The 25,781-nt window shown below is 53.4% G+C and overlaps 1 protein-coding gene and 1 long non-coding RNA gene across 2 annotated transcripts in view; one reads left to right on the top strand and one right to left on the bottom strand.

Annotated features, from left to right (window-relative positions):
- The window catches only part of LOC310851804, a 442,605-nt gene that overhangs the window by 209,107 nt on the left and 207,717 nt on the right, over nt 1–25,781 (bottom strand). The gene's annotated exons all lie outside the window — the stretch shown is intronic.
- Nucleotides 8,291–25,414, top strand: MAP3K10 (mitogen-activated protein kinase kinase kinase 10). The gene is made up of 11 exons (XM_083753695.1): nt 8,291–8,348; nt 8,802–9,894; nt 11,488–11,668; nt 12,134–12,282; nt 14,652–14,827; nt 17,656–17,896; nt 19,176–19,298; nt 20,854–20,992; nt 22,328–22,440; nt 22,646–23,191; nt 24,697–25,414. The coding sequence occupies exons 2-11, from the start codon at nt 9,138–9,140 to the stop codon at nt 25,056–25,058; spliced, it is 2,787 nt and encodes a 928-aa protein (XP_083609821.1). The 5' UTR covers nt 8,291–8,348; nt 8,802–9,137; the 3' UTR covers nt 25,059–25,414.

The raw sequence follows: 25,781 nt of genomic DNA, 5'->3' as shown, positions 1-25,781 counted from the left end.
CAGCGGCCGTATCAACCAATCACCATTACCGAACAGCGCCCCTGGTGGCGGCTACGCTGGTACTGCAGCCGGCATTCACTGCGTCCCTGTTTGACACCTCACTGATACAACGTTTCCGAGTTCAGTCAACCATGACTGATCCAATCAAGACCTTGTTACATTGTTTCCTGAACTTGGAGCCGGTTTAAACTTCAAAGTCTTTCACCGTTTTATATTTACTAAAAATCAGCCGTACGTCGGATTTCCATCGGACCACTTTTATTCCACTACACGTAACAAGGACTATCAAAGGGGGGTGATTTGGGACTGAGTGGCCATAATCCCTTCACCGAGCAGTCACGTACTCTGCGACCTTTTCCCCCTGACAGGACAACCTTGATAGCCCTCGTGATGGGCCCAGACACAGGGCTATCGGGGATACAATAACTTGCATATCTCAGTGTATTCCGCACGGACTCTCACAAAGGACAGTAACCGGATTCCCCTCAGGGGGCAGGAAACTTCGCCCTTTCCCTTTGTTTTTCAGGTTGACTCATGATGGGAGGGGAGAGGAAGCTCTGGCCAGGTGTCAGGACACTCAGATTACCTGCGAAGCCCCTCCTCGACTCCTCCTAATTCCAATGTAATCATGATGTAAATATGATGTAATTTCGGGGGTGTAGTTTGGGGGATTAGCAACTAATAAAAGTTAGGGTCATCCTTTGTTCGGGGCTTCCATCTTGTTTCACCTCGTGGACGGTGGGAGCCCTGTCGCGACAGCCCTTTTTCCTAAATAAAGACCAAGCCTCCTGGCTGCTGTTTTGCTCTGACTTGCCCTGGTCGGTGTCTTATTTGTCCAAGAGAGCCCTCGGATTTTTCCCGTAACATTGTCCTCTGTGAAAAGAGGAGGCTGGACATGGTGGGCTTTGGCCCAACCCAGCCGCCCAGTTCTTCCTCCAGGTCCAGGGGCCTCCACGTGATTTCACAAGGCCCTTGAAAGCTCCTTCCAGAACCCTGAAGCCGTTGCAGCTGCCTTCCTGGCTTCTCTGGCGGTGGAAGGTGCCTGGCAGAGGTACCCACCCAGGTGCCTGTCTGCTTTAGGAACAGGACAAGCCTGGCAGGGTTATGGGAAAATAGGGGGCTGGCTTTTTGTGTTCACCCACCCCCATCAAGGAAAAAGAGACCCCTTGTGTCTGTCATCACAGGTCAGAGATAGCAAAGAAAACAAGGCAAGCAGAAATCTCTTTCTCCCCCATCCCACCCGCAGGTGAAGGGCCCAGGGCAGGATTGGGAGACACCTTTTAAAGACTTTAGAAATTGCCCAGCTCCTTCGCCAAGTGCCACCCCAAAATTGTAACAGAGACTCACAAAATAGGAGGCCCTACAAAGGAAACTTGGGACATGACTTGTCACCTGTCAATCAAGATACCTGACAATAGCTGCTGATGGCCTTTCCTGCCCAGTCTGAGGCATCCTTTTGAAATGGTAAGAACCTTGGCACCAGAGTCTGTGGTGGAACCTGCTTCCATTCACAGCTTGGCAATTTTAACAGATACTTGTCAAACAGGTTCACGGGGTGGGGGAGATTCAGCAATAACTTCCAGCTATGTGGTTCAAGAAGGGGCGTGGGTGGCGCTGTTGTCTAAACCACAGAGCCTAGTGCTTGCGATCAGAAGGTCGACGGTTCGAATCCCCGTGATGGGGTGAGCTCCCGTTGCTCGGTCCTAGCTCCTGCCAACCTAGCAGTTCGAAAGCACTTCAAAGTGCAAGTAGATAAATAGGTACCGCTCCAGCGGGAAGGTAAATGGCGTTTCCGTGCACTGCTCTGGTTCACCAGAAGTCGCTTAGTCATGCTGGCCACATGACCTGGAAGCTGTATGCCGGCTCCCTCGGCCAGTAAAGTGAGATGAGCTCCGCAACCACAGAGTCGGCCACAACTGGACCTACTGGTCAGGGGTCCCTTTACCTTTACTTTTACCCTCACCCAGCTTTGGGAAGGCAGCACAAGGGCTGTGGAGGGGCATCAACTTGCTGAGGGCCACCCAAAAGGCTTTGAGGGCCACATGTGTAAGACCACCCTGCTCCATGTATCATTTCATACCTGTGGTTTATGTACTCGTGTAGTGCATTTTATTTATGATGCCTTTATCATAGAAGTAGCCACTAACAGCAGCACAACGGAAGCAGAATACAACCATCTCCTTGCCCTTGGGCTTGCTGTCACGACAGTGATGACTGGCGTTGGGTGTGGCAGCCTTGAGCCACCAGGGCCTCCCAGACGCCAGCACCCCTGTCCCCATGGCTGCAAAGCCCCCTGCCGCCACCACGTGCGCCCTAATCCCTGCTGTCTGCAGAGAGAGAGAAGCCTGTAATTCAGGGCCATTTCTGTGTCAAGGCCTTGCCTAACTCCATTCCCTTTGCACCTGACCGGGGCTTTGCCAGATGATCCCGGCTTGCAGGCCCTGGGGGTGCCCTGCCCCCCACTCTCCCTCCCAGGCCAGATGCTCTAGCATCTGTGTGGACCCTGGGTGAGGCTGAGGGGTGTGTCAGAAGGAAAACGGATACAGTGGTACCTCGGGTTAAGTACTTAATTCGTTCCGGAGGTCCGTTCTTAACCTGGAGCTGTTCTTAACCTGAAGCACCACTTTAGTCTGTAACCTGAAGCATATGTAACCTGAAGCGTATGTAACCTGAGGTATCACTGTATTGATTTATACCTATTAATAACTTTGCATTAGAGATATTTTCAATATATATTAGAGATATTTTCAATATATTAAGCAGTGTAGAAATTAAATAATCAATCAATCAATCTTGTAATTAGTAGCAGCCAGTGGGAGGCAAGAACCATGAGTGAGTGCTACAGGCAACCAGTAGAGTGCTACCCTCTGAGCCCTCCACTCCAGGGCTCAGATCTAGAACATACATTGCAGTCAAAGTAGGCATCAGAACATGCACAGAGAGTTCCCCGCTGATATTGTAAGGGAGGTAGCTTTGGGAGCAGAAGGAAGGGGGTCTGTACTCTGGCACTGAGGCCCCCCACATCTGCTGCATCCACCAGGAGGACATGGCTCCATCAGTCTTTCTTTGTATGCCTGGCCAGCAACAGCCATAGAATCACAGAATTGTAGTTTTGGGAGGTATGGCGAGGCTCATTTAGTCCAGCCCGTGCAATCCTGGAGTCAAAGCTAAAGACTCCCTGACGGGTGGCTATTGTTGTAAACAAAAATAAATCTGCCCTTTTTCTCTTATGGGATATCCAAGAGCCCATATACAGTCCTTACGTAGGTTCCCTATTGGTAGGAGAAAATAACAGAGGCCAACCAGAGAATATTGAGAAGCAAAGCAGCTAGTAAGCCTGATCTTTATTGATCTGTTGCAACAGGGTCCTCACTCACCACATGCAGGAGGGAGGAGGAAACCAGAACAATGTTGTGCAAGCACTTTTATAGAAATTTTAAATTCCCTCCCTGGAGTCCAAGACCACCCCCAGAAACATCATACATACCGGTACATCACTGAAGGGGTGTAGCTGAAGACCACCACCACCCCAGATACATCATACCTACATCACAGAAAGGGCGGTCTACAGCAGAAATCTGAGTGCTTTGTTTACCTCCTGTCTGCCAGGTTACCTGTTGAATGGTCACTTGATTGGATTGCCTGGGGAGCCTGCCCAGTCTTTTGTAATGATAAATACTTAGTTCCTGAACCAAATGTGCCCTTAAGACAGGATTTGTGAAGGAAAAGACAATGGGGAGGCTTTTCCATTTTCCTTTGACCTTGCAGAGAAAGCATTTGGTCAGTTTGAGACAGTTTGGGAATCAAAAATGGTTCCAGGTTGGTCTTCCTGTGCTGATCTATGTACGTGCTTGGTTGGTACACTTATGAACATTTAACATATATCTAAGACCTCAAAATTCCTATCACACTATCCAGCCTCTACTTAAAAACATCCAATGAAGGAGAGTCTGCCACCTTCTGAGGGAGTCCGTTCCACAGTCAAACAGCTCTTATCACCGCAAAGTTCTTCCTGATGTTTAGACAGAATCTCCTTTCTTGTAACTTGAATCCATTGGTTCAGGTTCCGTCCCCCAGAGAGCAGCAGGAAATACCATATTTTTCGCCCTATAGGACGCACTTTTCCCCCCTCCAAAAATGAAGGGGAAATGTGTGTGCGTCCTATGGGGCAAATGCAGGCTTTCGCTGAAGCCTGGAGAGCAAGGGGGGTCGGTGCGCACCGACCCCTCTCGCTCTCCAGGCTTCAGGAAACTATCCGCTAGCCGTGGGAGACCCAGCTGAGCTCCGCATGCCCCAAACTTCGGGACTAGCACAGCGCTCCGCTAGCCGTGGGAGAGCCGCGTGACTCTCCCACGGCTAACGGAGACCTTGCTGGCACCCAGAAGCTTGGGGCCCGCTGAACTCCGCACGCCCAAGCTTCGGGATTAGCGCAGAGAACCTGGGGGTGGAAATAAAATTTTCCCCCTTTATTTCCCCCCCAAAAAACTAGGTGCGTCCTATGGGCCGATGCGTCCTATGGGGCGAAAAATACGGTAAGCTTGCTCCGTCCTACTTGGGATAGCCCTTGTGATATTTGAAGGTGGCTCTCTTATCTCCTCTCAGTTTCCTCTTCTCCTGGCTAAACATGCCCAACTCCCTCATCTGTTCCTCGTGAGGCTTGGTTCCCAGACCTTCAGTCATCTTGGTCTCCCTCGTCTGCACATGTCCCAGCTTGCTAACATCCTTCTTATATTGGGGTGCTCAGAACCGGGCAAAGGACTCCAACTGGGATCACATGAGAAGCAGGAGAGGGGCTGCCGTTGCAAAGCACTGCCATACGCTCAAACTCTCATCCTTCCAAGGCATGGCATACCATGTGTGTTCACGTCTGATAGCGACCCTCAGTTTGCAAGACACAAACTTAGGAGGGAAATAAAACCAGGGCCACAACACATCCATCTGAAATCAAAGGCAGTGTTAGAAAATGGTGCCAGGATGGGTCCAAAGGCTGATAGAGAAAACCTTGGATCCAGGGACAAACCCCTATCATGCCACACGGAAGTTCAGAGCGTTTCCTTTGGTGAATGGAAAGTCTCTGGCGAAAGTCATCCTTCCTCAGAGAACTTGACTTCCAGGCTTCATAGAGATGGCTTGGAGGGAATTGATTCTGATGCAAAATAAGCAGCATCCATCCTATGGCAGCACAGGTGGCGCTGTGGGTTAAACCACAGAGCCTAGGACTTGCCGATCAGAAGGTCGGCGGTTCAAATCCCTGCAACGGGGTGAGCTCCCACTTCTCGGTCCCTGCTCCTGCCAACCTAGCAGTTCGAAAGCACATCAAAGTGCAAGTAGATAAATAGGTACCAGTCTGGTGGGAAGGTAAATGGCATTTCCGTGCGCTGCTCTGGTTCGCCAGAAGCGGCTTAGTCATGCTGGCCACATGACCCGGAAGCTGTATGCCGGCTCCCTCGGCCAATAAGCGAGATGAGTGCCGCAACCCCAGAGTCATCCGTGACTGGACCTAATGGTCAGGGATCATTACCCTTTACCTATCCTATGATCTTCCTATGAGTGTTCCGGTTTGCAAACGTTCTCCAGAAGCTGAATGTCTGACGGGGCTTCCGCAGCTTCCGACTGGAAGTCGCGCCTTGGTTTCCGGATGTTTGGGAAGTCGAACGGACTTCTGGAATGGATTCTGTTTGACATCTGAGGTACCACTGTATTCCAGAAGAAGAAGAGCTTGGATTTGATATCCTGCTTTATCACTACCAGAAGGAATCTCAAAGCGGCTAACATTCTCCTTTCCCTTTTTCCCACACAACAAGCACTCTGTGAGGTGAATTGGGCTGAGAGACTTCAGAGAAGTGTGACTGGCCCAAGGTCACCCAGCAGCTGCATGTGGAGGAGTGGGGAATCGAACCTAGTTCACCAGATTACGAGTCCACCGCTCTTAACCACTACACCACACTGGCTCCTGTAGATGAGTTCACTCTGCAGGATCTATGGGCAGCATGCAGGTGAGCAGTGTTCCCGCAGAACTACCAGTTCTTGACTCCTCTGCTTTGTGCTGTAACCTAGTCCTAGTTTTTCTTGACTGCAAACCGTGGCTGGAAGTCATTTGTTTGAAAGGGGAGACGTTAGGAAAACGAGCCTTGCCATTACGGACAGGGATAGGTTACCAAGTAAAACCAGATCCAGCCAGCCTTTGCCACCAGAGCTACTGTAGACTTTGAATAAAAAGCCATTTAATCTACAGGCTGCCTCTGGATAAACCGCTCTGACGGAAGCAGAACAGAAGCTCCCCTGGACAAACTCTCCACACCCAGCACACGCCCAGATCCGAAAGTGAAGACCTGGATCCCAGCGGGGCTTAATCCCAAACTGAATGTGGTCACACTCATCCACCAGCAGAGAAAACTCTGTGAGAGTTTGTTGTTTACCTGAGCAGAGCCATGCGCTGTGTTGCTCTAGGATTCAAAAAAAGCTGACACGGTTTTGCAGTTTCCAGTCCGCCATCTTGATTTAGGGTGGTGTCTAACTGTGTGCCAATTCAGATGAAAGTCTGCTCTTGGATCTCAGGAACCACCACGCAAAAACTGGTTACGGTATCTCAAGAGGTGCCCAGACGCATGGAGAACAGACAAATGGACTAAGAGTTTTCCAAAATATATGGCAGATTTATAGCCTGCCTTTCACTCAGTCGGCTGTGGCTTCCAAGGCCTTTTAGATGATCCCCACTGCATCTTTGATGGTGGTGATGGGCTCCCAGTGTACCTGTGGAGGTTTAAGGAGCTCAGGGGTCGCTGGCAACTATTACACCAGGGCGAAGCAAGACCCTGCAAGCAGGTGTTGTCCACCCTGAAAGCTTTCTGCTGATGTCCCCAACAGGAGGCAGTGGGGCAAAATGTCTGGCAGGTGGACAGGCAGGGAGGCTGCTCCTTCCAGCCAGACCCCGTCACTTTCTTCCTGCTGCTTAAATCTTTTACGGGAATTTTTTTAACATAAAAAACTGTTTTATGATACATTTTGCATTGTAAACTGTTTTGAATATTTGAAGGGAAGACCAATATCCACATATCTGGGAGCCAGTGTGGTGTGGTGAGAGTGCAGGACTAGGACCTGGGAGAGATGTGGGTTCGAATCCCCGCTCCTCCCTGAAGTTCACCAGGGTGACCTGGAGACAGTCCCTGCCTCTCAGCCTAGCCTACCTTACAGGGTTGCGATGTTTAAATGAGGAGTGGGGTGGAGGGAACATCACTGGCCCCCTGGATCACCTGGGAGAATAAGGTGGGATGCAAATCATACAGTGGCATAGCGTGGGGGGTGCAGGGGGGGGCCGGCCGCACCGGGCGCAACATCTGGGGGGGTTAGGGTTAGGGGGCGCAAATCCACGGGTTAGGGGGTGCAAATTACTTGCCTTGCCCCGGGTGCTGACAACCCACGCTACGCCACTGAAATCATGCAATAGGTAGGCAAACATTCGAAACAAATAGCGTAAATCAATTCGTTTGGTGGAACAAATCGGTTCAGTGGAAGCTGAAAGCGCGAGGGAGGCGTCGTCTAAAATTGCAGCCTTACCTTGCACCCCCCAGCAAAGGCTCCAAGCCCAGTTCCCAAGGCGGGCGGAGCCACCGCCAGCCTCCGCCATTCCCTGGCGCATCAGGACCCTCCCAAGCGGCCCCCGACAACCAATGCATTGGCCGGGGCGGGGGACGGAGCGCCGCGCTCTGCACGTGCTCGGAGGCACTCTCTCCCGCAGCCGGCCGAATTGGCTGCAGCGGCGTTTCCAGGACGACGACGGGGAGGAGGAGGAGGACTACGAGTCCCATGATGCACTGGGCTCGGGGGGGGGGGGACCAGCCTGGCACCAGCTGACAGCTCCGGCGGCTGCACAGGGGATGGAGGGACACTATTAGAATAAGCCAGAGAGCCCGGTCCACGGGAAAGGGGGAGGGGGGACCAGAGGAGGAGGGGGAGGGGCAGCAGCGTTGACAAGGGGGGGGGCTGCTGCTGTTGGAAAGAGATCGGCAGGAAACCCCGCACCCTCCGCTCCGTGGTGCAGGATGCGCCTGCAGGGGGCGAGGTGATCGCAAGGTTGTGCCGGGGGCGGGGCGCGCAGCCAAGCAGGGACCCCCCCCCCTTCTCCGCCAGGCCATCTGCAGCGGCGCGCAGGCGATGGGGGCGCCGCCGAGGCGGGGAGGGGGCCGCTGGCCCCTGCGCTGAGCGACGCCCGGAGGGATCCGCAGGGCTGCCGGCTGCGCCCCCGCCCGCCCGCCCGCCCGCCCGCCGCCCGGGCAGGTGCATGGAGCAGGGGCGCCCAGGAAGCAGCCCGGCCGCCGGGGGGCGCCAGGCGCAGGAGAGCCACCCAGGTGAGTCCGTCCCCCACCCACCCACCCACCCACCCGCGGTCAAGGGCAGAGCGCAAGCCCGATCCTGACCCCCCCCCTGCCGGCCGACCCTGCAGGGGGCCGGTGCAAGGCAAGGCAGCCCCCCCAGCCCCAAACCGCCACACCCGCCCCGCAGGCGGCTTACATAAGGTTTCGCAAAGCTCATCTCTGGCGTGCCAGCTGGTGGCCCTGGTCTTTGTGGGTTGGGAAAGAGTGGGCGGGCCGAGCTGGCACACCTGCGGCAGCAAAGGGGGCTGAGGGGGGGGCGGGAGCGTCTGCCACCTCCTCCAGGTGAGGATTCCAGCGCAGGATGCGCGCCAGCCCTCTGAGCATGGCATGGGGGCCTTGCGGGCAAATGGCCTCCATCTCTCTGTCATCACAGGGTGGTGTTTCGGAGGGTGGGGGGAGGATAATAGCCTCTTTCTTCTCTGCCAGGGGACGGCGGCTGTCACTCCAGGAGGAGGGGCTCTTCAGCTGAGCCGCTGGGAAGGGGGACACCCAGCCTGGCATGATTGTTTTGCCTTAAAGACGCAGGCTCCCCTCTCCACCATGCTAAAGAAGAGCCCTTTCTTCCTCCTGCCGCGCTTCTCCCCTCCCTCGGCGCACATTTGGCTCCTTGAGAGTTGAGGAGGCTTCCTGGGAAGATCGCTGGTGGAGGCCCAGCAGCCAGGACGACTGGTGATGGTGGTGAGGATGGAACCCCCAGAGCCCAGAGCTCTGGACGCTGGAAGACTTGGCAAGCGGACCTCAGCTGCAGCCGGCCCCTGAGCCATGCAAGGCCGTGACCAGGGGAGCAGGGCCCCCACGGTGGACGCCAGCAGCATGGAGCAGGCCTGCAAGGAGCGGGCGGGCAGCGGGGGTATCTGGGCCGCCTGCCCGCCTGCCCCCAGCCCCTTCTGGACCGCCATCTTTGACTACGAGGCCTCGGCGGAGGAAGAGCTGACCCTGCGCAGGGGGGACCTGGTGGAGGTCCTCTCCAAAGACTCCACCGTCTCCGGGGACGAGGGCTGGTGGGCCGGGAAAGTCCAGGAGAAGGTGGGGGTCTTCCCCAGCAACTACGTGGCCAGTGACACCAAGTACAGCCGCCTGCAGGACTCGCTGGTCTGCCCGCCTCCGCTGGAGATCTCCTTTGAGGAGCTGGAGCTGGAGGAGATTGTGGGCGTGGGGGGCTTCGGGAAGGTCTACAAGGGGCTGTGGCGGGGGGAGGAGGTGGCCGTGAAAGCCATCCGCCAGGACCCCGAGGAGGACATGGCGGTGACGGCGGAGAACGTGCGCCAGGAGGCCCGCCTCTTCGCCATGCTGAGGCACCCCAACATCATCGCCCTGAGGGCTGTCTGCCTCAGCCCCCCCAACCTGTGCCTGGTGATGGAGTATGCCCGGGGAGGGGCGCTCAACCGCGCCCTGGTGGGCAGGAAGGTGCCCCCCCACGTGCTGGTCAACTGGGCTGTCCAGATCGCCAGGGGCATGAACTACCTGCACAATGAGGCTGTGGTCCCCATCATCCATCGGGACCTAAAGTCCATCAACGGTAAGCCTGGGAGATGTTGCTTCAGCAGTGAAGGGGCTCAGAGGGGGAGGCTCTGCTTAGTCCTGTGTGCTCAGCCAGGCCCTGATCCTGGCAGGGGGCTTCCCTCCTCCTCTTGTGTAACCTCACTTGCTTACCAGTAACCCTGAAGGATAGAGTCATGGACTGGTAGAGTTGAGAGGGTCTCCTTGGGATCACCTGGGACGCGGGTGGTGCCGTGGGTTAAACCACAGAGTCTAGGGCTTACTGATCTGAAGATCGGCGGTTTGAATCCCTGCGACGGGGTGAGCTCCCATTGCTCGGTCCCTGCTCCTGCCAACCTAGCAGTTCGAAAGCACATCAAAGTGCAAGTAGATAAATAGGTACCACTCTGGCGGGAAGGTAAATGGCGTTTCCGCGCGCTGCTCTGGTTCGCCAGAAGCGGCTTAGTCCTGCTGGCCACATGACCTGGAAGCTGTACGCCATCTCCCTCAGCCAATAAAGCTAGATGAGTGCGGCAACCCCAGAGTCAGCCACACCTGGACCTAATGGTCAAGGGTCCCTTTACCTTTACCTTTTTACCTCGGGAGCACCTAATTTAGCCCCCTGCAATGCAGGAATCACAGCTATGGAATCCCATCCAAGCTCTGCTAAAAAAACCTACAAGGAAGGAGAGCCCACCACTTTCGAGGTTGTTCGTAGCTCTCCCTAATGTTTAGTTGGAATCTCCTTTTCTGTATCTTGAATCCATTGGTTTGAGTCCTCCTCTCTGTAGCAGGAGAAGCTGCTCCCTGAGTCCGTGTAGATTTGGGGAAGGGTCCCGAGGGTCATCTAATCCAACCCCCTGCAATCCAGGAACTGCAGCTTAACTCACCATCTCTTTGCTCCTGGGGGTAACGAGAAGGGGCCCGAGACTGGCCGGCCTGGATAGCTGGTTTGGTGACTGGGGTTGGGGGTGTCTGGGCTGGACGGTTCCTCTGGGTCACTGGTGGTGAGGAGGCCTGTTCTGCTCTTCCAAGGAGACCCCTAACTTCCAGGTCTGAGCAGAGGTGAACCTTAACACCAGTGGTCAGCAATCTGGAAGGGCAAGAGGACAAGAGCTGGGGGTGAACCTTGCAGTGCCGACCCCGAATACTGTCATGTCCCTTGCAGGATGTGGCTCCTGGTCTTTTCCTGATTGGAAGAGGCTCTGCCAATTGCCACCCCACCCTCTGTGTGTCCCCAGTCCCAGCAGAACTGGAGATGCATAGGGAGGGTGTGATGGCAGACCTTTCTCCCGTGGGTGCCCACCTTGGAGCGGGACCTCCCACTGCCCCCCACAACTGCTCCACTGGCTCCCTGGCCAGATATTGGCCAAGGGGAGCAGCGGAAGGGGCTTGTTCAAAGGTGGGCAGCTGCAGTGAGGACATCTCCATCCTTGGCCACCGTCCTCCTGGTGGCAGGGAAAGTGAGGCCTGCTCAGGAAGGGGGTGGGGACGCCAACAGCCATCCAGATGGAGCCACGAAGCCCACCGCATGCTCAAAACAATACCTGCCAAACCAACCGACGGAGCCAGCAAGCGGTGCCCTCTGCTCGATGATACCTGCCCATTTCCTTCTTCCCGGTTCCTTCCTCAGTCCTAATCCTGGAGCACATCGAGAACGATGACTTGGGCGGCCGGACCCTCAAGATCACGGACTTTGGCCTGGCACGCGAGTGGCACAAGACCACCAAGATGAGCGCTGCAGGGACTTACGCCTGGATGGCCCCCGAAGTCATCAAGCTCTCTCTCTTCTCCAAGAGCAGCGATGTGTGGAGGTAATTGAGGGTCGCAGTGGAGGGGGTGGGGAGGAAGGAAGGAAGCTCCCTTCTTCTCTCCAGTCACCAAGAGCCAAACAGAAATGCAAATGGCTCTCCTTGTCACGCAGGAAGCTTCACCTGTTGAACTTCAGCCTGCTGCAAAGCTGATAAAGGACACAGGAGCACCCCCTGGGGAAAACAGAACCCCCACCCACCACCGCTTAGAGGGTGCAGACAGAGAGATCAGCCGCTTGGGAGGGTGGGCCCTTTTTGACCCAGAATTGTGGAGTTGGAAGGGACACCCAAAGGCCATGTAGTCCAACCCCTGGAATTGCAGCCCCCGGAATCGCAGACACCATGCTTGTTTTTATAAGGTTCTGGGGCAGGGAGATGGAGCGCCTTCCCTCTGCGACTGCTTGTTGGTCTGGGGCCTCCCCCCACGGACTCACTCCATGCCTCTCTCTTCCCGTCTCCCCTTCCCAGCTTTGGGGTGCTGCTGTGGGAGCTGCTGACTGGCGAGGTCCCGTACCGGGAGATCGATGCCCTGGCGGTGGCCTACGGGGTGGCCATGAACAAGCTGACCCTGCCCATCCCCTCCACCTGCCCTGAGCCCTTTGCCCGCCTGCTGGAGGGTGAGTGGGGGCTGCTGTTGCTGAGGGTCCCAGAGTGCTCTCTCCATGCTTGCTCAGTGCTTCGAGGGTGCGGGGGGCAAGCCAGGGTGGCAGGGGTCTTCTGGCACAGGTGTGTGGTCTCTCCCACAGCTATAGGCCTGGGGAAGAGCAGAGGGGCACAAGTGGGGATTGAGGAGGGGTGCCTTCAGCCTTGTGCCCCCCACCAGTTGCAACCCAAGGCTCAGAAAGAGGTCAAGACTCCTTATTTTATTATCAAATAAAAGCGCCTCTCCCCCACCCCCTTGTAGGACACTCTTCTCCCCTTGCTTCCTCTGCCAGCCCCTCACCCCAAAGATTCCCCCAAAATCTGAACGTTTTGCTGGCAGTGGGCAAAGCCCCATTCCACTTGTGTCCCCTGGGGGACTCTCCCTCGCCTTGGAGACCAGCCAAGGGTTTCCTCAGTCTCCCCGCAGGGTCGGGAGAGAGATGCTTTGGGGAGGCCGCCTGGGAGAACCCGGTCCAAAGACAGAAGCAAGCTGCACATGCTCAGAAGCACTCTCTTCCTGATTTCAGGGCATGCAGCCCAGGTCTCAGTGCTGAGCCAGAGCCAGCCATGGCTTGCCCTGCACTGTGGCAAAAGATTGAGGGGCTTAGTTGGCATAAAATTAGGGGTGGAGGGCATCCAATGAAAATGAACGATGGAAGACCCCAGGAGGCCGTGAGGGCCACCAGCTCAGTTAGCTTTAATAGACTATGATGATGATGATGATGATGATGATTTATTACATTATATGCCACCCATCTTGGACTCACAGCTGTCCATGGAGGTGCAGGTTAATTCTGTGTCCAGGGCAGCTGTCTACCAGCTCCATCTGGTACGCAGGCTGAGACCCTCCCTGCCTGCAGACCGTCTTGCCAGAGTGGTGCATGCTCTGGTTGTCTCCCGCTTGGACTACTGCAATGCGCTCTACGTGGGGCTACCTTTGAAGGTGACCCGGAAACTACAACTAATCCAGAATGCGGCAGCTAGACTGGTGACTGGGAGTGGCCGCCGGGACCACATAACACCGGTCCTGAGAGATCTGCATTAGCTCCCAGTACATTTCCGAGCACAATTCAAAGTGTTGGTGCTGACCTTTAAAGCCCTAAACAGCCTCGGTCCAGTATACCTGAAGAAGCGTCTCCACCCCCATCGTTCTGCCCAGATACTGAGATCCAGCACCGAGGGCCTTCTGGAGGTTCCCTCACTGCGAGAAGTAAGGTTACAGGGAACCAGACAGAGGGCCTTCTTGGTGGTGGCGCCTGCCCTGTGGAACGTCCTCCCATCAGATTTCAAGGAAATAAGCAGCTATCCTATTTTTAAAAGATATCTGAAGGCAGCCCTGTTTTGGGAAGTTTTTAATATTTAATGCTGTATTGTTTTTAACACTTGATTGGAAGCCGCCCAGAGTAGCTGGGGAGACTCAGCCAGATGGGTGGGGTATAAATACATCATCATCATCATCATCATCATTATTATTATTTATTTATTTATTATTATTATTATTAGGGGACGCGGGTGGCGCTGTGGGTAAAACCTCAGCGCCTAGGGCTTGCCGATTGCATGGTCGGCGGTTCGAATCCCCGTGACGGGGTGAGCTCCCGTCGTTCGGTCCCAGCTCCTGCCCACCTAGCAGTTCGAAAGCACCCTTAAGTGCAAGTAGATAAATAGGTACCGCTCCAGTAGGAAGGTAAACGGTGTTTCCGTGTGCTGCTCTGGTGCTGGTTCGCCGGAGCAGCTTCGTCACGCTGGCCACGTGACCTGGAAGTGTCTGCGGACAGCGCTGGTCCCCGGCCTCTAGAGTGAGATGGGCGCACAACCCTAGAGTCGGACACGACTGGCCCTTACGGGCAGAGGTACCTTTACCTTTACTATTATTATTATTATTATTATTATTATTATTATTATCTGACTGGGTTGTCCCAGTTACTCTGGGCGTCTCCCAACAAAATATTAAAACCCCAATAGAACAGATTCATGGAGGAGAAGACTATGCCCTGTCTCCACCATCAGAGACAGGAAGTGCTTCCAAATCCCAGTTCCTGAAACCACAGGAAGGGAGAGTGTTGCTCTTGCCCTTGAACCTTCTTGCTGGTTTCCCACAAGAGTTACCTGCCCGGTCACTGCAAGAACAGAATGCTGAGCAGCCATCGTCTGGATGCTGCAGGCTCCTCTTCTGTTCTTGTGGAACCTCCAGCCCCAGAGGCAGTCTACCCAGGTTCCTTGGGACATTTGGCCTCTGCGGGAACAGGAAGCTGGGCTGGTTGGGCCCCTGGCCGGATCTACCAGGCTCTTCTTCATGCTGGGTTTGTTTGGCCTTCTCCTCTGGCCTTCTCTCTCCACCCCACAGAGTGCTGGAGCCCGGACCCCCATGCCCGGCCGGACTTCGGCTCCATCCTGCAGCAGCTGGTGGCCATCGAGCAGTCGGCCATGTTCCAGATGCCCCTGGAGTCCTTCCACTCCCTGCAACAGGACTGGAAGGTGGAGATTGCTGACATGTTCTACGACCTGCGCGCCAAGGAGAAAGTGAGTCGGCTTCTCCTGGCTCTGTATCTCTTGGGGCTCAGCCCCAACTTACTTTTCCTCTCTGCTTTAGAGCTCCGGGTCCAAGTTCCTTTTGTTGTTGTTTAGTCGTGTCCGCCTCTTCGTGACCCCCTGGACCAGAGCACGCCAGGCATGCCTGTCTTCCACTGCCTCCCGCAGTTTGGTCAAACTCATGCTGGTAGCTTCGAGAACACTGTCCAACCATCTCGTTCTCTGTCATCCCCTTCTCCTTGAGTCCTCCATCTTTCCCAACATCAGGGTCTTTTCCAGGGAGTCTTCTCATGAGGTGGCCAAAGTCTTGGAGCCTCAGCTTCAGGATCTGTCCTTCCAGTGAGCACTCAGGGCTGATTTCCTTCAGAATGGAGAGCTTTGATCTCCTTGCAGTCCATGGGACTCTCAAGAGTCTCCTCCAGCACCATCATTCAAAAGTATCAATTCTTTTGCGATCAGCCTTCTTTATGGTCCAGCTCTCACTTCCATACATCACTACTGGGAAAACCATAGCTTTAACTATACGGACCTTTGTTGCTTTGTTCTTTTTATTTATTCCTTTTCTGCCCCAGAGCTTTCTCTATGGAAATCCAGGGCAGATCTACACTTGTGGTTTTTAACGCTAAGGAAGGGTTTTGATAATGTAAATGGACACCTGTTGTCCTACTTTAAGGCGCTATTAAAATGTGGTGCTGCAGAGCAACCGGCAGTAGGAAGACGGAGTTTTGATAAAAGGAACCAAGGTAAAAAAAAAAGCTTTCCTATCCAAGTATGCCCTGTGACGCCTTGGAACGGCAGATCTAATACCATTCTTATAGCGTTAAACAGGTCGGTGTAGATCCAGCCCCGCTCTTTACTGCTGAATCGGAGCCAACGTCAGTAGGCAGGAAACCCCAGTTGCTGTTTGGAGTGTTTTAAAGAGCGAAGGAAAGGCTGCTTTGACATGGAGCTTTAAAATGCCTGGGAAGAGCGAGGCAGCAGTTAAGTGGGGACAAGGCCTCAGAGTTTGCACCGAGAGCAAGAGCTGTGGTGTGTTGGATGAAATTTGCATCTGTGCATATGAATTAACAAATGCAAAGGGTGTGTGACAGCAGCCTTGTCCCCTGGCCAAGAAAAGCACAGTCCTGCTGGCAGTGATGGGCACCTACCTAGATGGGCTTAGAAGACAACAGATTCATGCTTCTGAAAACTGCAAGAAGGGAGAGGACTCTTGTGCTTAGATCCTGCTTGTGGGTTTTGCTTTGGGGCAGCTGGCTGGCCACTGTGAGAACAGGATGCTGGCCTGATCCAACAGCCTCTTCTTGTTTTCCATGGAACCTCCAGATCCACAGGCAGTCTATCCTAATTCCTAGCTTCTTATAGGCATTTGGCCACTGGGGAAACAGTGGCCAAATTTTGAGGAGACATGGGGTGGTTGGGTGTGGAGGATTCCCTGGTCCTGAATGGGGTAACTGTGCCCCTGAAGGACCAGGTGCGCAGCCTTGGAGTCATTTTGGACTCACAGCTGTCCACAGAGGTGCAGGTCAATTCTGTGTCCAGGACAGCTGTCCACCAGCTCCATCTGGTATGCCGGCTGAGACCCTACCTGCCCGTGGACTGTCTTGCCAGAGTGGTTCATACTCTGGTTATCTCCTGCTTGGACTACTGCAATGGGCTCTACGTGGGGCTACCTTTGAAGGGGACCTGGAAACTACAACTAATCCAGAATGTGGCCGCCAGGACCACATAACACCGGTCCTGAAAGACCTCCATTGGTTCCCAGTATGTTTCTGGGCACAATTCAAAGTGTTGGTGCTGACCTTGAAAGCCCTAAATGGCCTCAAAGACACAGTATACCTGAAGGAGCATCTCCACCCCCATCGTTCAGCCCAGACACTGAGGTCCAGCGCTGAGGGCCTTCTGATGGTTCCCTCACTGCAAAAAGCGAAGCTACAGGGAACCAGGCAGAGGGCCTTCTCAGTAGTGGCACCTGCCCTGTGGAACGCCCTCCCACCAGATGTCAAGGAAATAAACAACTATCTGACTTCAGACATCTGAGGGCAGCCCTGTTTAGGGAAGCTTTTAATATTTGATGAATTATTGTATTTTTATATTTTGCTGGAAGCCACCCAGAGTGACTGGGGAAACCCAGCCAGATGGACAGGGTATAAATAAATAATAATAATAATAATAATAATAATAATAATAATAATAATAATTATTATTATTATTATTATTATTAGGCTAATCCAGCACTCATGCTTTTCGTATGGAGCCTCCAGGTCCTGAGACAGTCTATCTAGATTCTTGGGTTCTTTGGGGCATTTGACCATTGTGAGAACAGATGGCTGGACCAGATGGGTGGACTCTTTGGCAGCTGACCCAGCCTGCTCTGCTTATGTTCTTAATAATAATAATAAATTTTATTTATACCCCACCCTCCCCAGCCAAGACTGGGCTGAGGGCAGCTAACACCCGATATAAAAACAAATTGATTGAAACACAACTAAAAAACAAGATTAAAATACAACATTAAAACATTAAAATTAAAACAAAGCCTCATTTCAATGGAAACTCAAATCAAAAACTTTTGGGGGGATAAAAACATCAAGTCTTCACCAAGGCTGGTCCTACATGGGCCAGAAAAAAGCCAGGGAAGTCTTAGGCTGCCGCTCAACGCTGGCAGACGTGTGCTTACTTTGCACATGCTCAGAGGGACTCCTCTTGGTTCAGCCTGCCTTGCCCTCGTGAGCAGGTCCTGGGGCTGAGCTGTGGCGGGTGGGCAGGTGATCCGTCGGGGGGCGTTAGGATCCCATCGTCCTCCATCTCCTTTGCCCCAGGAGCTGCGTAGCCGGGAGGAGGAGCTGCTTCGGGCGGCAGAGGAGCAGAAGACCCAGGAAGCCGAGCTGCGCCGGCGGGAGCAGGAGCTGGCCGAGCGGGAGATCGACATCGTGGAGCGGGAGCTGAACCTCATCATGATCCAGATGGGCCAGGAGAAGCCCCGCGTTAAGAAGAGGAAGGGCCACTTCCGGTGCTCCCGCCTCAAGCTGAGAGACGGGAACCGCATCAGCCTCCCTTCAGGTACGGGCCGGCAGCAGCCGGGAGCAGAGCGCTGGCTTGGCCAGCCAAAAAGCCTGGAGGGCGGGCCGCCAGTCCAAAAGGGTCGCTTGCAGCACCACAACTGTGGAACTCCCTGCCAATTGATATTTAGGCAGGCTCCTCCTCTGGACTTATTTCGGCGCCTGCTGAAATCATTTTTATTTAGACAAGCCCAGCCAGATGTTTTGAGAAGCTGAATCAAGTTCTAATTTGCATTGTGTCTATTGCTATTTTCACTTTCCAAGTGAAAGTGGGTGGTGGTTCTTTTTGGTATTTTTGTTTCGTTTTTTTGGTAAAGTGTTTATTTATTTCATCTTATAATGTATTTACAGGAAACAATTAAGGTCGTTTTTATTTTGACAAGCTTTTCCAACTAGGTGAAAGAGCCTCTGCCTTAGATGTTCCTTTCGTATTATTTTTAAACCTGTCTTTTCCGTCCAGTTGCCAAAGCCGTTGTTAGCTGTTTTTAATAGCGCGTTTGTAAAATCGCCTTAGGGACATGGGTGCCGCTGTGGGTTAAACCACAGAGCCTAGGACTTGCTGATCAGAAGGTTGGCGGTTCGAATCCCCGCAATGGGGTGAGCTCCCATTGCTCAGTCCCTGCTCCTGCCAACCTAGCAGTTTGAAAGCACGTCAAAGTGCAAGTAGATAAATAGGTACCACTCCAGCGGGAAGGTGAACGGTGTTTCTGTGTGCTGCTCTGGTTCGCCAGAAGCGGCTTAGTCATGCTGGTCACATGACCCGGAAGCTGTATGCCGGCTCCCTCGGCCAGTAAAGCGAGATGAGCGCCACAACCCCAGAGTCAGCCACAACTGGACCTAATGGTCAGGGGTCCCTTTACATTCATAATGTACTACCTGCACTTCCAGGAAACAATTAAAGTTGTTTTTCTTTTGACAATCTTTTCTAACTGGGTGAAAGAGCCTCTGCCTTAGATGTTCCTTTCGTATGATTTTTAAACCTGTCTTTTCCATCCAGTTGCCTTAGCTGTTTTTAACAGGATGTTTGTAAAATCGCCTTGGGACTACCGTAAACGACAAATCATAAATTCAGTCCCAAAAAGAGTTCTGGCTGGCAGTCTGGGGAGTCTCCAAAGCTCTCTTTATCCTTGCCCATCCCATCCCTTGGTCTCCTAGATTCGGAGGTTTGTAGAATTTAGAACACCTGTTGAGAAGAAAGAGGGCCATGATCCGGCCTTGAGGGTGGATGGAGGGGCAGGCCAGGGACTGACTCCTTCTCTGTCTCCTTCCTCCCCATCTAGGCTTCGAGCACAAGATCACAGTGCAGGCCTCTCCCACCCTTGACCGTCGGAAAGGCCTGGGGGCCAATGGCGCCAGTCCCCCCGCAAGCCCCATCAGCATTCCACGGCTGCGGGCAATCCGCCGTGAGTGTCTGCGCGCAGGAGTACAAAACTGTAGAGTCAGAAGGGGTCCCCAAGGGTCATCTAGTCCAACCCCCTGCAATGCAGGAATCCCAATTAGATCATCCATGACAGGTGGCCCCCCCCAGCCTCTGCTTAGAAACTGCTAAGAAAGACAGTCCGCCACCTTCCATCCCACGGCTGAACAGCTCTTACTGTCAGAAAGTTATTCCTGTCTTTAGTCGAAATCTCCTCAAGCCATGAGTTCGAGTCCTACCCTCCAGAGCAAACTTGCCCCACCTTCCGTGGGACAGCCCTTGAGATATTTGAAGATGGCCATCGTATCTCCTCCTGGTCCCCTCTTTTCCTGGCCAAGCGTCTTGAGCACCCCCCAAGGTTGGTTGGTTGGAGGCTGATGTTTTTCGGAGGCCCAGAGACACATGTGCGCCCCCCCCTGCCAGTCTTGCATCTCTTGGCTCGCAGGCTGAGGCTTCTTCTGCCCCCCCCCCCCCCCCCCGGATATTCTGAGCACCCAAGATTCCACCGGGCAAAAGGGGAATTTGGTGGCTCAGTTTCATTTTTTCTATTTTTAAAATATGTTTTGTGGCCTTGTGGCTGCAGATATCTATTTTTATGAACTGCACTCCACCTTGCCAAGGGCAACTCGCAAAATAAAATCGTGGAAAACGTCACCCTAATGTTTAATAATAATAATTTATTATTTATACCCCACCCATCTGGCTGGGTTTCCCCAGCTACTCTGGGCGGCTTCCACCAAACACCAAAACACAATTACCTATTAAACATTAAAAGCATCCCTAAACAGGGCTGCCTTCAGATGTCTTCTAAAAGTCTGGTAGTTGTTGTTCTCTTTGACATCTGGTGGGAGGGTGTTCCACAGGGCGGGCGCCACCACCAAGAAGGCCCTCTGCCTGGTTCCCTGTAACTTGGCTTCTTGCAGTGAGGGAACCGCCAGCCAGAAGGCCCTCAGCGCTGGACCTCAGTGTCTGGGCAGAACATGGGGTTGAGACGCTCCTTTGGGTATACTGGACCGAAGCCGTTTAGGGCTTTAAAGGTCAGCACCAACACTTTGAATTGTGCTTGGAAACATCCTGGGAGCCAATGTAGGTCTTTCAGGACCGGTGTTATGTGGTCTCAGTGGCCGCCCCCAGTCACCAGTCTTGCTGCCGCATTCTGGATTAGTTGTAGTTTCCGGGTCACCTTCAAAGGGAGCCCCACATAGAGCACATTGCAGTAGTCCAAGTGAGAGATAACTAGCACTATCATAACAACCACAGGACTCACTGTGGTTTTGGCCCCAGCAAAAAGCCCAAATTCAAGCGTTTGAGATCCACGCGGTAGTTTCCCCCCTGTTTCCTCCAGGCTGTCCAGACAGGCCAGATCTGATGGGGTTTCCCTCAGAAGAGCAGTGGTGAGGTACGCAGGGCCACGCTGTAAAATTGGCTGTGTCAAACCTGGGATAAGGACAGTGGGAGGGGGGCGCTGTTGAAACCAGAGGAAGGAGCGCCTGATCTCACCGCCTTCCCTCTCTCCCCCCCCCCCGCCCCCGGTGTTGCAGTGACCCCCCTGGACGGGACCCAGACGTGGGGGCGGAGCAGCTTGGTGAAGAAGGAGGAGCTGGTGGGGAGCAAGAAGAAAGGCAGGACGTGGGGGCCCAGCTCCACCCTCCATAAGGAGAGGCTGGGAGGGGAGGAGAGGTAAGCAAAGCGGGGGGGGGGCATGGCTGTAGGAAGGGAAGGGTTAAGGGGGGAGGGGGTTCCAGCCCCCTCATAGGATGAGTGAAAGAGCGCCTTGCGAGGGAGGAGGAAAGCGCAGGGTGGTAGTGTTGGAAGGGACCCCCTGCGGTCATCTAGCCCAACCCCCCGGCAAGGCAGGAATCGCAGCGAAAGAATCGCAGAATTGTTGAGTCCCGCAGGTTCGCGAAGGAGGTAGTGGGGAAAAGACAGGACGGAACCAAGAAATTACACAAAACAAATGAAATGCGGTGAAAATCCCTGAAACGAGAAGTAATCGGATATAGAGTTAAACTAAATAACAAAAATCAAAAAGTCAAGGGGGAAAATTAACCTAGAATGAAACAAAGACTTAACGAGATGCCGGCTACAAAACTCGTTTCACTGAACTAATCCGTTTCCTCAGAAGGAAATAAAGAAATTATAAACCTTAAAAACTTGTCATTGAGGTTTTCATACCTTTTTTGTTAAACTCAGTGAAGCGTTTCAGCCCTGCTCTTGAGTTTGTTTAAAATCATTTAAGGTTTATAATTTCTCTATATCTGATTACTGTATTTTTTGCTCCATAAGACGCACCTATTTTTTAAAGAAGGAAAACAAGCAAAAAAATATATTCTGAATGAAACAGTGGATGTATGATTTTTGTGGTTCATGCTGTGGCCACAGACATGTGATTTGATGGTGAGTTTGGGGTAGCCCAATGCAAAAATCCTGAGAATCCATGTGGATCTGTGCTTTGTAACCATGTTTTTGCAACCGAAACAGTGGGTACATGATTTTTTGGGTGCAGGCTGTAGCCATGGACATGCTATGTGATCTGATGCTGAATTTGGGGTGACCCAGTGCAAAACTCCTGAGGATCCATGTGCTTTTACTTCCCCCCTCCCAGGCAGCTTCCTTTATCTTTAGAGTCCCTTATCTCCCTCCCGATCCCTTGCTGATTTGTTTCAACACCCCCTTCCCTCTTTCTAAAAAATAAAGCATGATTTGCTTTTTGCCCCTTGGCAATTCGGCTCCAGGGACTACGCATTCGCTCCATAAGACGTACAGACAATTCCCCTTACTTTTTAGGAGGAAAAAATTGCATCTTATGGAGCGAAAAATGCGGTACTTCTTGTTTCACGGGTTTTCACGGTATTTCATTTGTTTCCTGCGAAGGAGGAGACTTCTGGTATTGGAAGTGTGGGGGGGGGGGCAACCAGGCAGCTGCCCACCTGAAGCGGCTGGAGGGGGGGCAGAAGGCAGGGAGTTGACCCTTCCTCTTCATCATCATCATCATCATCACCTGCTGATTCTCAGGTTGAAGTCCCTGGCGGAGGGGAGCAAGCAGTGGTCGTCCAGCGCCCCCAATCTGGGCAAGTCCCCCAAGCATGCCCCTCTGGTGGTGGGCTTCGCCAGCCTCACAGAGATGGGTAAGTAGGTACTCTGCTTTGGGGAAGAAGCAGAGGCGTTGGGGGCTGCCCTGGGGTCAGCTACCATTCCCTGGAGGGGATAAGCCCTTGAGCATCTTCCTTTGTGGGGGCCAGTCGGATGGGAAGCAGCAGGAGGGCAAAATTGGGGAAGGGGCCTTGATGTCCTCCCCCTCCTCTAACCTGACCTGCCTTTCTCCCTATACAGAAGAATACGCAGAGCAGGAAGGGGGCGGCAGCAGCCCCTGCTCCCCCTACCTGCCCCTCTCGCCGCCCCCTGGGGCTGAAGGCGCCACCAGCCTGCCGCCGGAGGGTCCCAAGCGGCGGGCACCCCCCTGCCACCGCCGCAGTGAACTGGTCCTACTGGGCTGCGCCTCTATCTTGGCCTCCATCGCTCTGGGGGGAGACCTGGCCGAGCTGGCGGGGGATGGGGCGTCCGGGGGTGGCCTGTCGGGGCCCCCCAGCTCCACCACGCTCCTGTCCCTCTCCTCGCTCTCCGACTGCAACTCCACCAAGTCCCTGCTGCCCTCAGACAGCGATGAGGCCCCTGCCTGCGGGCCCCCCGAGAGCCCACCGCCCAGGGCCCCCCGCCACAACCCCCTGGTGGACGTCACGGTGGAGAGCTTCAAGAAGGACCCCCACCAGTCGCTCACCCCCACCCATGTCAGCGCCACCAGGGCCGTCAGCCGCGGGCACCGCCGGACACCCTCAGACGGGGCCATCCGTCAGGGGCCACCGGGGCCCGACTGCCGGGGTGAGTGCTGGGGCGGACAACTTGATCGGAATGGGGAGGGGGGCTTCTTTCCTGGGCCCTGGATGTGCTGAGCACCAGTCAGTCTTCCTGGGGGAGTGAATGGGCGCAGGCCAGGAGAAGACCTGAGGTGGAAGGGGCTCTGGAAATGGTCCTGAGCCCCAGACATGGCTAGGCTGGGGGTGGGGAGAGAACCTGTTGCGCCTCCTTCTGCAAAATTGGTATTTTGTTTTTTGGGGGAGATCTGTATGGCCTAGGACCTTCATACCTATGGGACCACCTCTCCTGGTATGTCCCATGGAGGACCTTACAGTCTTCAAACAAAAACACCTTGGAGGTCCCGGGCCACAGGGAGCTTATGCTGGCCTCAACCAGAGCCAGGGCTTTTTCGGCCGTGACCCCGATCTGGTGGAACGCTCTGTTACAAGAGACTAGAACCATGCAGGACTTGACATCTTTCCGCAGGACCTGCAAGACGGAGCTGTTCCACCAAGGCACAGCCTGACTCCCTCCTTTGGCAATCCTCACAGAACTCTAGCCCAATGGTTGCCATTGATTTGATTTTGGATTGATTTTAAAATGAATTGATTTTAGAATGTTGTGTTACTTTTATTGTTCTTAGCCGCTCTGAGCCCAGCTTCAGCTGGGGAGGGTGGGATATAAATTATTATTATTATTATTATTATTATTATTATTATTATTATTATCTGCAATATAGAAAAACAGACTTGGGAGGGAATTCAAAAACACCTGACCTCCTGTTTAAAAATATCAGGGAAGGTGCAGTATGGTCACCCGAGACCAGGAAGAAGGGACGTTGGATGAAAATTGGAAGAAAGTCTATAAAGAAAAAATTTTATTTTGGGAATTAGTGTAAAATTAATGAATATTAGGGAAAATGTTGGAATGAAACTGTCTGGCTTTAGTAGAAATGATATAAGGAGTTATGTATAAATAAGCATTAAGTTTTAAGGTATTTTACGGTAAGATAAGGTTAAATAAAGTAAGGCAAATTGAATAACAGAATATGGTGAAAGATGGAAAGGATTTGCTGAGTTAATTAATAGGTTAGATTGTCAAGATAAATTATTCACTAATAATTGAAAAAGAGGGAAAGAATTTGCTGAAATAATTAATTAAGCTAGAATACAAAAAGGGAGGTGTGAGGAGGTCAAGGAAACAAGCAAATGAAAGATAAGATATGTAATATGGGATTTGTATTTTTCTTTTTTGACGTTGTGTTGTATTGGTTTCATGTATCTTTTTTCTTTTTTTTCTTTTTTTTTTTTCTTCTCTTTTTTGTAATTTTGAAAATTCTTAATAAATATCCTTTCAGTATGGTCAAAGGTTAGCCACTTAGGGTGGGAAAAGATAAATACCTGCAGCAAAGGTTTCCCCAACATTTTGTATATTTTTTGGGGGGGATGGGTGGCAGGATCCCCCAGAAAGCAGGACACACGCAGCTCCCTCTCCTGCCCCCCATGCTGATTCTCCTTTCCCCTCCCCAGGCTCGCAAGAAGCGCCGCCCTTCCCTCGCCTGCCGGACCCCCCCTCGCTCATCCCAGCCCACCGCAAGGCCACAGAGCACCCCAACGCTGCCCTGTCGCCGGTGGAGCGCCCCCGGACCCTGGCCTTTGCCCCCCGGCCTCGCCCAGCGCCAGGGCGCCACCGCATCGACCCCTGGAAGCTGGTCTCCTTTGTCCGGACGCAGGGGGGGCCCTCCTCTTCCTCGCCGGGTGAGCCTGTCAAGGGGGCCCGGCAGACCCTTCTCGACATGGACATGGAGGGGCAGACCCAGGACAGCACCGTCCCCCTATGTGGGGGTCAGGCCCCCTGCTGCGGCGGGCTGGAGGGAGACATCTCCCACTGATGGAGATGGACTGGGCCCACCCCACACCGGCCGGGAACCTCAAGGGGGGAAAGCTGCGTCTCTCTGGGTCCCGGAGACGGGTGGACCATGTGGGGCACTATATTTATTGATTCTGGGGATTCCCAGGCACTTAAGTGATGAGCCAAAAGGACAGCTCTTTTCCAAACAATGCAACAGCCTACCCAGTTAGGGGCTATGGGCTGACGTTCTGTCCCACGGGTGTGTGTCTGTGTGCGTGAGAGAGAGAGAGAGAGAGAGAGAGCATGAGAGAGCCAGGTGGATCTTCAGCCTCTCCGGAGTCGCATCCGATCCACGCACCTCTTGTGATTCCACTTGTGACGTTGCTTTTTTAAAAAAAAAAAGTTGTGTGTCAGAGAATTAAGATGTCTGCCTGCCTTTTCTTTGCCGCTCGGCAGAATTCCGCTAGGATCCTGCATCCTTCACGAGGGGCCTTAAGGGTACAGGCCCATTCCCAGTGTCCTGGTCATAGCTGTCAATGTTTCCCTTTTTTAAAGGGAAATTCCCTTATTCCAAATAGGATTCCTCGCAAGAAAAGAGAAAAGTTGACAGCTATGGTCCTGGTTGGTTGGTTGGTTGGTTGGTTGGTTGGTTGGTTGGTTGGTGTTCCTTACATCTCCATCCTGCCTTTCCTCAGAGTATCATAGAATTCTGGAGTTTGAAGGGGGCCCCCCAAAGGCCATCTAGTCCAACCCCCTGCCATGA

Source organism: Podarcis gaigeae (assembly GCF_964106915.1).
Source record: "Podarcis gaigeae genome assembly, chromosome: 8".
In the NCBI taxonomy this organism is placed as follows: Eukaryota; Metazoa; Chordata; class Lepidosauria; order Squamata; family Lacertidae; genus Podarcis; species Podarcis gaigeae.
This window is presented reverse-complemented; position numbering and strand designations above follow the sequence as displayed.

Bases quoted from the DNA above. Each gene is read 5' to 3' on its own strand.
- MAP3K10 (XM_083753695.1), top strand. From the start codon at position 9,138: ATGCAAGGCCGTGACCAGGGGAGCAGGGCCCCCACGGTGGACGCCAGC. The intron at 11,669-12,133 runs GTAATTGAGGGT...TCCCCTTCCCAG, and splicing joins AAGAGCAGCGATGTGTGGAG to CTTTGGGGTGCTGCTGTGGG. The intron at 19,299-20,853 runs GTGAGTGTCTGC...CCGGTGTTGCAG, and splicing joins ACGGCTGCGGGCAATCCGCC to TGACCCCCCTGGACGGGACC.